Raw genomic sequence first — 14289 nt, 5'->3', positions numbered from 1 at the left:
ATGTATACATAAGTATAAAAAAAAAGGGACTAGCAATTCTCCCTCTATAATAAACGACAGAACCATAACGGTAAAATAGAATAATGGAAGAATTCCACAGTTCAACAACTGCTGGTGACCAAGATTATAATAGTGGTAATGAAAGAAATGATGACGAAATCATTGACTTAGGCTCGAATATCCAGGGCACTGTTATTCCAGACAACAACCCACAGTACATCAGTGCTGATTCTGAACTTACCGCTACTCTTCCTGATGACATTGAAGTTATCGATTTGGTTCACTTAAAGATTCAGTCAATGGAAGCTCTAAATTTGCACCGTTTTCCCAAATTGAAACGTCTTCATTTAAGACAGAACCTAATTGAGTCCATAAGCGAGGTGGAGGTTTTACCTGCTGATGTCTTGGAAGAACTGGACCTCTATGATAATAGGATTAAGCATATCTCTAGGAATGTGAATAAGCTGGTGAATTTGAAGAGTTTAGATCTATCTTTTAACAAGATTAAGCATATTAAGAACCTTGAAAACTTGGAGCGTTTAGAAAGCCTTTATTTTGTTCAAAACAAGATCTCAACTATTGAGAATCTAAATAGCTTCCCGAACCTAAAGAGTTTAGAACTGGGCGGAAACAATATTACAGATATTGGGCCTGAATCACTGAAGGGCTTGTCCACTTTGGAGGAAATTTGGCTTGGTAAAAACTCTATTAGCAGGTTGATGAACCTTCAATATTTAAAAAATCTCAAAATATTGTCTATTCAATCTAATAAACTCAAGAAGATCGAGGGACTAGAGGACCTGGTAAACCTGGAAGAACTATATCTTTCTCATAACTTCATAGAAAAGATAGAAGGCTTGGAGAAGAACACAAAACTGAATACATTAGACGTTACAGCGAACAGGTTGACTAAGATTGAGAATCTCAAGCATCTAAAGTGCCTAACAGATTTATGGGCCTCTTTCAACCAAATTGATCAATCATTTGAGTCCTTAGGCGAGGAATTGGGTTCATTGCCGGTTTTTGAAACTATCTATCTCGAGGGTAACCCAATACAAACAAAAAACGCCACAACATACAGAAGAAAACTTGTGTTGAATCTTGGGTCACTGCAAAAGATTGACGCTACCTATATACGTGGATAGTAGCAGCATCGATACCGTGGTTAATTATATCTACTGGTGAAGTTGCTTTGATGAGATGTCACGTGCTTTTTTTTTTTAAATAATTTTGTAACAGACGTACATTACCGCTCCCAATGCGATATTCTACAAAGCGCGCAAATCGCCTGAAATTGGTATTCAAGTTGCTAGGTTATCTATCATATGGTATCGAGTTCTAGGTATTTAGTTGCTTCCGGGCTTTTGAGGTCTACACAGAGAAGATGCATGTCAAATAGTGGGAAAGTTATCAACACTACTCTCTCGACCGTTGCGAGCGTTACCCAAGAGGTTTCTAACAAGCAAGACCTTTATCTCACCGATCCAGTGTCTCTAGGCTCAGTCTTTTTTTTACCAAATGGTGCTAAGGTCTTTAATAAGCTTGTACAATTTATGAAGTTGCAACAGCAAAACTATGGTTTTAATGAAGTCATCACTCCTATAATCTATAAAAAGACCTTATGGGAACAATCAGGGCACTGGGAAAACTATAAGGATGACATGTTTCGTGTAGAGGGAAATGATTGTGCAAAAGAAGAATATGGTTTGAAGCCGATGAATTGTCCTGGCCACTGCGTTATCTTCAAGAGGTCCGAAAGATCGTACAATGATCTTCCATTACGATACTCTGATTTTTCGCCACTTCATAGAAATGAAGCTTCTGGAGGTCTCTCAGGGCTAAGCAGAGTTAGGAAGTTTCATCAAGATGATGGTCATATCTTTTGTACTGAAGAGCAGGTCGCCGAAGAGCTACGAAAAACATTGCAGTTAGTTGATCTTTGTTATACGACAGTTTTCCCAATGGCAAAAGAAGAGAAGAATGGATCCTTCTATAGAATGCATTTATCAACAAGGCCTTCCAAATATGTGGGAGATTTAGAGGTTTGGAACCGTGCTGAATCGGTGCTTAAATCCACTTTGGAAGAAACAAATATGGACTGGTCTATAAAAGAAGGCGATGGCGCGTTCTATGGACCAAAGATTGATATTATGGTTAAAGATCACACAGGTAAGTCGCACCAGGTAGCAACTATTCAATTGGATTTCCAATTGCCTGAAAGATTCAACTTGAAGTACAGGGATAAAGACGGTAGCTATAAAACACCAATTATGATCCACAGAGCTGTTTTTGGATCGGTAGAGAGATTCATGGCTATGCTTTTGGATTCAAACGGTGGTAATTGGCCATTTTGGTTGAACCCCCATCAGTGCATAGTGATCCCTGTGAATACAACAAACAAAGACATAATTGCCTTTTCAAACAAGGTTTTAGAGAAGTTACGCGGCAACGTCACAGATTCTATGAAACCGGTTCCGCTACATAGTTTCCATTTTAACGCTGATATTGACTCCAGAGAAGAGTCTGTAAGTTATAGGACCCGGGAGGCTATCAATAAGAAATATTCATACATTGTAATGATAGGTGAAAAAGAAGTGGAGCAATCCAAGGTTGCCCTAAGATCTCGCGATTCCCGTAAGGTTGAAATGTTAAGTCTGGACGAATTGTACAATAAATTCTGTGAACTAGAACAGAACTACAAATAAGTAATTCCTTGTATATAAAACTCAGTAAATATTTATGAATATCAAATTGTATCACCATTATATTACAATCATATCTCCTTAATCTCATGACTAAGTTTATACAGAGGCTCTAAATCGTCAATGTGACCGGGCCAGATATTTTCCGGCAAATAATCTCCATGTTCTAGGAGGAACATTTGCCTGGCCTTCAAATCCTCGTCGGTCAATGCTTTTAGTTCCTCTTCACATCGTTCAATTATACGTTTCATTTGCTTAGCTACGTTACTCCTCCTTTCTACTTCCTCTAGAAGATGCTTATAACTGCTCAGAAAGTTATCGTAAAAGCTAGACAGCTCTTGTACCTTCGCAATATCTTGTATACATGTCTGTTTAAATTTCGATATCAACTCTTCAATCCCCTGGAAAACGAGCAAATAATCCTCGTACTTTTTCAACTCATTTGCAACCTTAAGCATTGAAGATTTCATATGTTGCTTCTCTTTTTCCTTCTGCTGGATAGTGGCATAGATACCTTCGGCCAGCCTACTAATATCATCAACAGCATCATTTAAAATACCCATTATTTTGTCCAACTCATCGTTATCGTTAGCAACAACACGTAGTAATTCAGCGTATTCCGCAGAAGGCAACGTTCCTGATTTCAGAAGCTTACACTTATCGTAGTGGTCAGTCAATGACCTCAACAATTCCACTAATTCTTCTTCCAACACGATTATTTCACCATACGATTTCTCAGAAATAAATTTAACACCTTCAGAACCAAAATAGGTCTCACACTCATGCTTGAGCTTCCTTATTTTATTTTTCAGCAGCTGGTTAAGCACCTTTTTAAGTAGTAAGTCATGCTGACTACGGATGTTTATGACCTGCGTATTGATAACATCGAGATCTCTAAATTTCTCATTTAGAATATTTAAATTACCCATAGAGATAAAATCTGCTAAAGTTTCATCCGAATCACCTAAAACATGCTTAGTATCCCTTAGTATCTCCATCTTAGCCAATATTTCTTCCTTTAACCGTTTCATTTCCTTTGACAGGTTATCCAAAACATTCCTTTCCCATTCCTTTTCCAATAAACGCTTCCCAATCATACCCTCAAGTATACTTTTGGCCAGATAAATAGTTTGATTATCTATACAGCATATTGTGAACTGGATTTTTGATATTGTCTTTTGCCATGCGGTTACAGTTGACTGTAAGTCAGCAATCATATTTTGCGACTTCTGGCACATTAGTTGAGCTTTTGATAAAGTCCGTTGAGCATTATCCCAATAGAGAGTAATGGATTCATCCTCAGACATCCTAGTGTGTCTCTATTTCTACGCATTAGTATGTTTCTCTGAGTGTTGAATATGTAAATATTAAACCATGTTTTTAAAATTAGGTTACTTATTAAAGCATGAAGGCTAATGAAACAACGAAGTAGAAAAGCTAAAGTTAAAAAGAACTGCTTTAGTGATGTTTCCCTCTAAGAAGAGGCGAATGGCTAATGGATCCAATGGTGGTGGTACTATGGATGCTAATCAGTATGGTATTGGTGCAAAATTACTAGCTAAGATGGGTTACAGAGAAGGTGATGGGCTCGGGAAGGAAGGCACAGGCCTAGTAGTTCCAATACAGGTTACACAACGGCCAGTCGGGATGGGATTGGGTGCTCTTCCGTCTGAATCCTCTGATTCAGAAGATGAGAGTGTAGCAGGGAGTGAACTGGTTGATGAAGTTGCATTTAAATCAAGTGGGGTGCTTACCAGTAATCATAGGCTAATTGATAAAGTGAATAATTTGGAGAGTATGGGTATTGTAGTTTCTCCTGGTGTTAGAAGCTATGTTATGACAAATCCTAACATACCTGTACATGAGGGATTAGCGATTGAGAAACATCTGACGGAGCTCATCGATGTTGCAAGCAAGCTCAGTTCGCTGAAAATTAGAGAGTCTGGTCTTGAGAAAAAGTTAATAACTCTTAAAGCTGATCAAGATCTTTCTAGTAATATACTTATGGTGATGGCTGACCCTAAGGCAACACTGCTGGACAAAATAAATGCCATAATTACGGTTAATGATGCTACAGCTGTGGATAAGCTCTGCTCAAGGTGCTTAGCTGAATACTTTAGCGAACACAGTGGTTGGGATCCCTTAGAAGTTCTAGATGAGACTTATACTGAGTTAATAAGCGCCGTGGAGGTTCTATGCTATGTAATGGACACCGAAACGCAGAAGTTGAACAGAACACAGACGATTGTGTTCAAGGCTATCTGGGATAAGCTCAAACCATATTGGGAAAATATAGCGACAGATGATGTTCATATACTAATTGGAATCCTCCTTGACTACCAAGATGTTCTTTCTTTTATCAATTGCTGGGATTATATCTTTGAGAATCATGTTACTGATTTCCTAATGAACATCTTAAGTAAATGGAGCGTTGGAAGCGGCCTAGGACAGAATTCTACGATTATTGACCTGATAAGCATTTTACCCACCAATCAAGCACTGGTAGTCAAGAAAGAGTTACAGGACAAATTTAGTAAATACTGTACGAATTGGTATCATAGAGATGAGTTATTTGATCAAGATGACATCGATTTTATTCGGCGTACTATAGGAGTTGATCTATTCGAGGAAATCAGTAATAGGTGCTTCCTGCCGAACTTTGTTGAGCAGCTTTGGCACAAATATTTTGACCCTACATTTGAATTGGAAGATCCCAAGTGCAATGATGGAAGCCTCTATTTTATCAGTAAGTTCCGTCAGAACCGCGGTTTGCTAACTGACTACGCATACAAGACCATTCTCTCGGCTATATTCAACTGTATAAACAAGGTAATATTCCAATGGAATTTGTATCATAAAGATAACTTTGATGAAGCCAAAACCTGGCTTCACTGGTATCTAGACAAGGGCTTTACAAATCCTAACCACTTTGAAAATGAACAAATAGCCACATCGAAACAACTATTGCACACACCAAATAAAGTAGTCCATGATGAAAACATGGATTTGGAGCAATTGTTGGGATTAAAGAAAGAACATATAGACACAATTGAAAACATTCCATTACGAAAAATTACAAGCACTTTCAAAGACGTTGTACAAGACTACTGCGACGAGCACGGGCTGTTTCTCACTAAAAATGCCCAGGAACATACAACACTAGACGTCTTTGGTGGAAAAGCTACGGTTCCCACATTTACAATTAACTCTAATTGCTCAAGATTGCGGGTTGCAATAAAAGACGATATTTTATGGGTCCAAAGGAAGGATAATTATGTACCGACGTATCTTCACGAATTAATAAAGCTATTGTAGTATATACGGAAAATATAGCGTTTAATCATACACCTAACGTGAATATATGTCCTTCTGAGAATAATTAAGCATGAATACCGCTTAGCTCTAACTTTATTTATCCGTCTCAGTGGACGATGGGAGGGTGTTAGTGTTCTCAATTGCATCAGCTTTAGCAGCGTTCCATTCAGGGCGTTTTTCACCAGTCTCTTCTTCTATAGCCTCATCTTCCGCCTTCAGTTGGTCTGCATAAGTCTCGGGATAGCGTCTAAAACAATCCTGCATCAATTGGAACTTTTCCACACAGTCAATGCCCTTGGGGTCAGCATCGGAATACACAAAGCACGAAAATGCCGCTTTGAACTCCTCTCCACAAGGACCATGGGCCATACCACCTAGACATGAACAATCCCAGTTTATTTCACCAGTGTCTGGGTTGTAAGCAGACTCGTGACTTCCGGCTTCCTCCGAACCTTCCTCCTGAGCAGCTCCGGCTCCCTCCTCAGGCGCAGAAGGCTCACTCTCAATTGATGCACTATTGTCTTCACCTTCAACATCAACAGTACCATCAGCATTAACACTGGCCGACAGGCCTTTCTCCTCAGCGTCTGCGACATCAGCAGCAACCGTCGTCATTGGAGTTGCAGCAGCCTGAGTTGCACTTCTAACCTTCTCCCTCTTAGCAGCCTTTGGAGTAATCAAGTAGATAGTACCCAATGTAGTCACACCAGCTAGCAGCAACGCTGGAAGTTCGATATTACCAAAAGGGGCATTTGACTTACTATGAGAAGACGATGAGTAACGTACATATGGTGTATTAGGCTTAGGGAAAGAGCGTTTAAGGGCACCTTTCAACAAAAATGATGATCTGCGGAACATAATCGACATGTATATGGGTTATAGTGATCAATTACAGTATAATTCTGTGTTCTTTCCGATGATATTTCTCTCCTATTTAAACTGGAAAGCAATGGCCTTCCTATTTCTGAAAAAGAAAATCGATTATATTTAAAGCATTGGTTACCCAAGGATCTTAGTAATCAGAAGGAAGCAAAAGGCCCAAATAAGGACGTGTTTAGAAGTGCTCTGATTGCTTAGAATATTTACATTTCATTATTGGATCACATATTCAGGATGAAGATCTACTGTATTTCTGTTCTAAGGAACAGTAGCGCGAAAACACTGGAATTATGCAGTGCAAAGGACTTGTCACAGTTCGGCTTCTTTGAAAGGAAGGGAATCTCCCAATTCATGACGTTCTTCAGTGAAACGGTTGCTGGCAGAACTCCCGCAGGCCAAAGGCAGAGTATTGAGGAGGGGAATTATGTTGGCCACGTATACAGCAGAGCAGAGGGCATTTGTGGCGTTATGATCACAGATAAAGAGTATCCGGTCAGACCAGCCTACACATTGTTGAATAAGGTCTTGGACGAGTACCTTGTAGCGCATCCACCTTTGGAGTGGAAGGAAATTGATCAAACCGGTGAGAATTTGAAATTACCTGAGTTGGAAATATACTTGCAAAAATACCAGGATCCTAGTCAAGCGGACTCAATAATGCGTGTGCAGCAGGAACTTGACGAAACCAAGATTGTGCTTCACAAGACAATCGAGTCTGTGCTACAAAGGGGGGAGAAGTTGGACAATTTGGTTGATAAATCCGAGTCGCTCTCTGCGTCTTCCAGGATGTTTTATAAACAGGCTAAAAAGACCAATTCGTGCTGTATTATAATGTGAGATAATGAATTCAATTGTGTTAAAACACTGCTCTCTGTGGATTTAACGTCTCTACATTCTTTATCAAGTGGCTATGCGCAAACGTTTTTACATAGTTTACCCAAAACACAATTCACAAGTGCAAATGCAAATGCACCGCTAATGGACAGATATCCAGCTATTAGTGATTGGAACTAATGCACACGGTAGCCAGGAGCTTCTAGATAGCATCGTTTATGGCAGTTTAATATATAATGAGGAATCGTCTCTAATGACAGCCGTTCATCTGTATCTGCAGTAAGTAAAAGCAAAGCAATATTCTGTATACTTCAAGTTTAATAATTACGCTAAATTAAACATTAAAGGCTAGAAATGGGGTCTAGTAGATCATCATGGGATAATAATGAACAGGAATACAGACCTAATCTCCCTCAGCTGCCACCGCTATTGACTAGAAACCTTTCTTCTAATGGTCACCAGACACGAACAGGATGGAAACCTAGTACTGATGAGGAAGTACCTTTATCACAAACTTCAAGCCAAGGGCCGTGGAGCGAGAATGGGAGGTTTAAGAGGCCGATAATATCACCATTTAGTCCTGAAAATGGAGTTGGGACTTTTCAGTCGCTTGAACACTCGTCTTCTGTGAGCTGTACTAGTAAGGATGACTCCCTTAAGGTTGATTCTATAAACTCTACGGGAGAATCATCCCGAACAAGGCGTAAAAGTATGGTGAAAGTATATCCTACTGAATCTGATGAAGAATTACCTATACCTACAACACCTGAAGGACCTCAGTCTAGCGTTTTTGGGTTGACAAGTAGCACTACGCCGGTAATATACAATTCTCCGTTTGTTGGCGATACTTCTTCAGAATTCATGAAAGCAATTAATCATCATCATCATACAGACAGCGCTGGTAGTTTTAGCACACCTGTAAGTGCTGATGATACTTTTGAAGACTTGTTGCCTCCACAGCTCCCTGCTCGTAGTGGCGCTGGATTTGATTGGCAACTGCCGTCGTGGAAATCGTCCTTTGAGGACGTAGCAAATATCTCTGTACTTGGAACCCCACCACCTTTGCATCCCCAGCATCCTAACAGGTTGCGTAAACATAGCGATAACACTATTACGGGCAGCATTAGCAGTTACTACTCCAATTCAAACTATGCTTTCAATGGGTATCGTAGACAAGGAAGTTTTGGCTCTGTCAGCAAGGGTATCCCATTAGAGCATGCACCCAATGTTATTGCACCTACACAGCTCTTTAGCATTGATCTCCTTGATGAAAAAAAGCTTTATCAGTGCTATTGTGTGTACAAATTGTCGGATATTTATGAATGGCTGCTCAAAATCTACTTTGAGTGGTTTACAGAATACATTTTTGACAAGATAGAGTTTATTCAACTGGTTCAGCTGCTCCTAGAGTTCCAACTGCCTACCAACTATGAACAAGACGTGATAGATAAAAACGTTGATCGTATTATTGCGTCCCTAGTACAGCAGGGTGCGGTTAGGTTTGAATCAAACCTGGAACCACTGGCAGGAGAGTATACCGTTATTGTTTCTGGGCTTGATATTAGAGGAATTTTTACCGAAATTTTACCATGCTACTCTTACGACCACAAGAGAGATATGGTAACGGATCAGCTTTACTCATGCCACTGTAATAGTTGTCCCTTGCAGTTAGCGAATAGAAAGCGCCGTGGCATCCAATTGTCAGATGTAATAAACAAGTCCGTCGGGTTATGGACCGATTATTGGAACTTAACTGAGGAGGATTTAGCCGATATTAATCCTAAGGAAATAATGAGACAAAGTTTCATATTTGATCTGATAATTTTAGAAGAGCGTACTCTAAATATGGCAAATGCTGCTATTGAGATATACGGGAAGAGATTCTATTCGGACTTGTTACCAGATGACAAGAATATTAAGGCCCTAGCATTTGATATCTTTCACCCTCTTATTGAACTACACAAGGATTTTTTATTGGCACCGATATTCTCGAAGCTTGAATCTAAAGGTAAATTCATAGACGGCGTTGGTCGCATATATTACAAATGGTGTCATGAGGCAGTGACTCCTTATTTACAATACGCAGAATCAATGGCAACGGTGCACGAGGTTATCAACTGGGAAAAAAGTCACAACACTAAGTTTGCCGATTGGTTGAAGGAGGTGGACGAGTCTCCTGAAGTTACAAGAACTAAGCTTTATCATGACGTGGTTTTCTTTGGAGGTTTTTTCAAATCCCTTCAAAATATTCCCGTGACTCTTAGGTCTATCCTGAAAGTGACGGACCCATCAATAGACGATTATGAGCATTTAGAAATGGCGATAACAGAAATAGAGAAGCTAAATGCACTCGTGGATAAAACGCATGGCGAAGCAGTGGACCAAAGAAAGTTAAACAGGTTATCAAGACAGCTAATAGTCGGTAGTAGCAGCACCACAGTAAGCTATGTCAATATAAGCTCAGAAGGGAACGAATATTCTTTAGCCAAGGAAAAATTGAATTTGAAGTTAACTGAGAAAACTAGAAAGCTCTTAAAAGAAGGCGTCGTTTTCAAAAAGAGAGAACTATGGCTCGATCCATTACCAACATACGTGATTTTATTGGATAATTATTTCCTAATAACGGAGATTGTAATTAAAGGATATGACAAGAAATATAAGCTCTATGAAAGACCTATTCCAATTGATTATTTGAGTTTAGAAACTAAAAATGATTTTGCTTCTCCTGCCAAAACATCTCCTGATAAGGAATCTGCATTGAACACTGATATGCAAAATATGCAGCTGAATATGCATCCCCGTTCATCATCGTCATCGGGAAAAGTAGCAACAAGCAATAATGGTTCGAATAATCTGCCAATGTCCAAGTCATTAAGCAAATTACCGGTCATCAATAATTCCGAAGCAGCTGACGATATTTCTTACTCATTCAAGGTTCGGAATACTGCAACAAATGAATCATTCAGCTTTTTGTTACCGACGGCGGAAGAACGAGATGCCTGGAAAACTGCTATTGTGGAGAGTGTTAGGCGCCATACTAGTAGTAATGACCGCCAAATCTTTAAGTTATCGTTTCTTACAGATTTATTTTGTTATGACGAAAGACAAGCGCCTACAAATTTGCATGTTGCCCCAGAAGGTTCTGTTATTGATTTAGCGCTTAAGTCGCATCAGTCTTCGGAACACAGTTCTGATTCTCTAATAATGGCAGACGTCAATTGCTGCTGTACATTTAACACTGTATCTCGGTCATATGTACTGTGTGGATCTAATCGTGGCTTATTTGTCGCTACTTCTGATAAAACCACAGTTTGGAAGTTAATATTAACATTACCGAAAATAACACAGTTGGAAATTAATGAGAAACTAAATCTGCTGTTTGTACTCAGTGACAGGAAGTTGTGTTACTTCAGTCTTCCAAACATCATCGGCGCTTTTCATGATTCTACGTATTTGCCCCAAGGCAAATTAGCTGGAATACTCTTGCGTGATAAAGTGACCTTCTTCCGTGTGGCTGAGGATTTTTGCAACTTCAGACAAATATTTTACGAGAGGAAGGGCAAGATTGTTATTCTAACTCCAGAATTGGATAAAATTACATCGAGATTCAGGTTTTTCAAGTTTTATAAGGAGTTCAAGATTCCAGCCAACAATACAGCCCTATTGTCTTCGGAAATAGAGGATATCGTGATTTTTAAAATGAGCTTTATGGTCTGCACTTCGAAGGGCGTTATTTTGTTTAATGACTCGTTTAATGACGAGGGGATCGTACTGCCAAGTATGCTAAACGACCCCGAAATGATGAACCCAACCATAAACTTATCCAGTAATCCATTCAAATCCGAACGTGCTACAGGCTCCAAGAAGGATTCTTCAAAACTTCGGATGGCGGAGTATGTCAGGCGAGATATAATTTCCAACAAAACGAAACCTATCACATGCTTTCAGCTGAGTCAGAACGACTTTATCTTGGTATTCGATGAGGCTGTCATCCGTCTCAACCGTAATGGAGAAATTCCAAAATGGAAAGAGGATATATTGGTCCTTGACTTTTACTGTACAAGTGCCGCCATGAATAATGAATTCTTAATACTGATAGGCGAAAACCTAATTCAAATATATGACTTCAACTACACAGGGAATATTGTCAATAACACTCTAAGCAATTTGGCACCTGTCCAAATCATAAAGGGCAAGCGAATAAGGCTTTTATCCTCTAAGAAGGATAACAACGCTGTTATAGTTCTAAGCCATCCAAATATACAAGGGCGTCAACTTATATTAGCATTTGGTCTAGCAAGTTAGTATGTCTAATGCCCGGGAACAAGTTAATATGTAAAAATGAATGTAACAGTAACGTTAAAACTATGTTATATAGTTTAAAAAAGTATCAGGATATGTTCCAGACATTAGCTATACGAACCCCTATTGTCTTATTGTCCCATTGTGAATTTAAATATATGTACTTGAAATTTCGGGCATGGATACGAGTATGTTGAGATGTTCGATGACAACACACGGCTATAAAAAATTACGAAGTCCTGTTGCAAACGACATTCAACAAGTGCAACAGCAGTTACGCATCACAATGAACTTTGACATAATCTATGACGCTTTGATTGCCCCGATTCTCAGGTATCCTATACTGGTTTACTGGATTGCATCGTAGTATGTTTCTTATTTCGTTAATTTCGCAACAAGACCCCTTTACTAACTCCTAAAGCAGTAAACTAAACATAGAAAACAATGTTATCGGCAATACATTGCTAATATACAGCTTGTTAGTCAACCTATTCCTAAAGCTTAACAACAGGTTGAAAACAAGCGGGCCTTGGACTCCAATAGGTAACATCCCGAATGCAACCTGCGTTTTAACTGGCGGTTCTAAGGGCCTCGGAAAATGCATTCTTGAGAATTTAATAGCGCAATTCCCAAACCTTACTATTATCATGGTTGATGTTGTATATCCTGAGTTCAAGCATAAACGTATACACTTTTATCACACAGACTTGTCCAAGCCTGATGAAGTTGAAGCTCTATTGGACATAATCAAGGAAAAATATGGACAAATTGACTTGCTGATCAACTGTGCCGGGACGAGGTTGAAATATGCAGGGCTAGCTGCCACCAACAAGGATGAGATCAAGGATCTATTCCAGGTTAATGTGTTTTCTCCTGTCAGACTAATCCAAGAATTGGCTCCTCGTGACACTACAAAACAGTTCTACTTGGTTAACGTAGGCAGTGTCTTGGGAATATTTGCTCCCGCTAAAATAAGCAGTTATGCGGGAACTAAATCGGCCTTACGTGCCTTTCACGAATCATGGACTTACGAATTGCAGGCTGAAGGCTATGAAAGCATAAGAACACTACTAGTTATACCGGGTCAGTTAAACTCGAGCCTGTTCCAAGGATTCGAACCGCCAAGACAATTCTTCGCTCCAGTTGTTGACTGCGATAAATTAGCAAGAAAGATTGTAAAAAGCTGCAAAATCGGTCTGAGGGGCGAGATATGCGCACCCAACTACGCTTATATTTTGAATGTAGTTGCCAGTATGCCTTATACTATATTTTATATAGCTCGTCGCCTCATTAAAATGGACACTTGTCTACCTACTGAGGGTGATTGAAAGCTATTATGTATTCGCCTACATAATGTCATTCCTTCTTACTCTTCAACAACTTCACCTGTTCTTCGAACCAGCTGAACAAGGCGTTGAATTGAAGATATCCATACTCATTGAATACATTAACAGCCGCCAAGTTTGAAACCATCTCTTTCCCATTACCATCTATGAAGGTAACTTCACATATTGGTTCATTTTTCTTGAATTCAGTCTTTATAATAATACTTTCCTCATTATTATCGCCCTGGTAAACAACACCACGTTCTACGAAGTTCATAAACACCCAGAAGATTGCTGATAATATAGCATACAGACCAACTAAGAACTTCTGATATATTAACACCTCCTCCCACTTGAACTTCCTATCTAAAATGAAGCTAATGCCTGCGACTGCTGCAATGGAATAACCGATTGCCAGTTTCATATCGATCAACCTATAGTTATCATTATAACCTAGCCTAGAGAAAACACTTGGTAAGGCTTCATCGATTGCTGTATGAAGGTCTGGGATAGCATACACATTCACTTGCTTATTCATTATATCTAATCTAACTTGTACGGTTTGTACACAATCTCAATGAAGTGACTATAAAGGGAAGAATACGACCTGAGATTCGTAATCTTGTGTGTGACATGAACTCATTGAAAACGACACATATTTACTGTTAGTCGGTTTATATAAGATAAATGGCTAATAATGACACGAGGATATTTAGGTTTAATTACTTTAGTTAGTATTACTCGTGTATATTAATGTGCTTATTTGGTTAGTTTGTATGTAGTTGGGTATTATGAAGTCCCTTTATAACGAAGTAAAAACTTTTCAATTAAAGTAGTTTTAAGGAACAGATTTAGAACTGCAAAGGAGTAAAAGAAGTTGTTGGTGGCTCTCAATACTTTTCAATACGTTTTAGAGTCATTTGGAAGGAGGA

General features: G+C 39.2%; 9 protein-coding genes across 9 annotated transcripts; 6 read left to right on the top strand and 3 right to left on the bottom strand.

The window, feature by feature from the left end:
- Nucleotides 1-83: 83 nt before the first annotated feature.
- Nucleotides 84-1145, top strand: SDS22 (type 1 protein phosphatase-activating protein SDS22; the record flags this gene model as incomplete). Its single annotated transcript, XM_018131216.1, has 1 exon — nt 84-1145. One exon carries the CDS (start codon nt 84-86, stop codon nt 1143-1145), a length of 1062 nt encoding a protein of 353 aa, XP_017986896.1.
- Nucleotides 1146-1325: 180 nt separating this feature from the next.
- On the top strand, nt 1326-2705 carry MST1 (threonine--tRNA ligase MST1; the record flags this gene model as incomplete). The annotated part of the gene is made up of 1 exon (XM_018131217.1): nt 1326-2705. The coding sequence occupies one exon, from the start codon at nt 1326-1328 to the stop codon at nt 2703-2705; it is 1380 nt and encodes a 459-aa protein (XP_017986895.1).
- A 68-nt stretch (nt 2706-2773) lies between these two features.
- ATG17 (protein kinase regulatory subunit ATG17) lies at nt 2774-4009 on the bottom strand (the record flags this gene model as incomplete). Its single annotated transcript, XM_018131218.1, has 1 exon — nt 2774-4009. The coding sequence occupies one exon, from the start codon at nt 4007-4009 to the stop codon at nt 2774-2776; it is 1236 nt and encodes a 411-aa protein (XP_017986894.1).
- Nucleotides 4010-4166: 157 nt separating this feature from the next.
- On the top strand, nt 4167-6017 carry SPP382 (mRNA splicing protein SPP382; the record flags this gene model as incomplete). The annotated part of the gene is made up of 1 exon (XM_018131219.1): nt 4167-6017. One exon carries the CDS (start codon nt 4167-4169, stop codon nt 6015-6017), a length of 1851 nt encoding a protein of 616 aa, XP_017986893.1.
- Nucleotides 6018-6110: 93 nt separating this feature from the next.
- On the bottom strand, nt 6111-6884 carry MIA40 (Mia40p; the record flags this gene model as incomplete). The annotated part of the gene is made up of 1 exon (XM_018131220.1): nt 6111-6884. One exon carries the CDS (start codon nt 6882-6884, stop codon nt 6111-6113), a length of 774 nt encoding a protein of 257 aa, XP_017986892.1.
- A 246-nt stretch (nt 6885-7130) lies between these two features.
- YKT6 (palmitoyltransferase YKT6) lies at nt 7131-7733 on the top strand (the record flags this gene model as incomplete). The annotated part of the gene is made up of 1 exon (XM_018131221.1): nt 7131-7733. One exon carries the CDS (start codon nt 7131-7133, stop codon nt 7731-7733), a length of 603 nt encoding a protein of 200 aa, XP_017986891.1.
- Nucleotides 7734-8084: 351 nt separating this feature from the next.
- TUS1 (Rho family guanine nucleotide exchange factor TUS1) lies at nt 8085-12035 on the top strand (the record flags this gene model as incomplete). Its single annotated transcript, XM_018131222.1, has 1 exon — nt 8085-12035. One exon carries the CDS (start codon nt 8085-8087, stop codon nt 12033-12035), a length of 3951 nt encoding a protein of 1316 aa, XP_017986890.1.
- A 175-nt stretch (nt 12036-12210) lies between these two features.
- Nucleotides 12211-13360, top strand: TDA5 (Tda5p; the record flags this gene model as incomplete). Its single annotated transcript, XM_018131223.1, has 2 exons — nt 12211-12398; nt 12457-13360. The coding sequence occupies 2 exons, from the start codon at nt 12211-12213 to the stop codon at nt 13358-13360; spliced, it is 1092 nt and encodes a 363-aa protein (XP_017986889.1).
- A 28-nt stretch (nt 13361-13388) lies between these two features.
- Nucleotides 13389-13895, bottom strand: SPC2 (signal peptidase complex subunit SPC2; the record flags this gene model as incomplete). The annotated part of the gene is made up of 1 exon (XM_018131224.1): nt 13389-13895. One exon carries the CDS (start codon nt 13893-13895, stop codon nt 13389-13391), a length of 507 nt encoding a protein of 168 aa, XP_017986888.1.
- Nucleotides 13896-14289: the final 394 nt, after the last annotated feature.

This window comes from Eremothecium sinecaudum, chromosome III (genome assembly GCF_001548555.1).
Source record: "Eremothecium sinecaudum strain ATCC 58844 chromosome III, complete sequence".
In the NCBI taxonomy this organism is placed as follows: Eukaryota; Fungi; Ascomycota; class Saccharomycetes; order Saccharomycetales; family Saccharomycetaceae; genus Eremothecium; species Eremothecium sinecaudum.
This window is presented reverse-complemented; position numbering and strand designations above follow the sequence as displayed.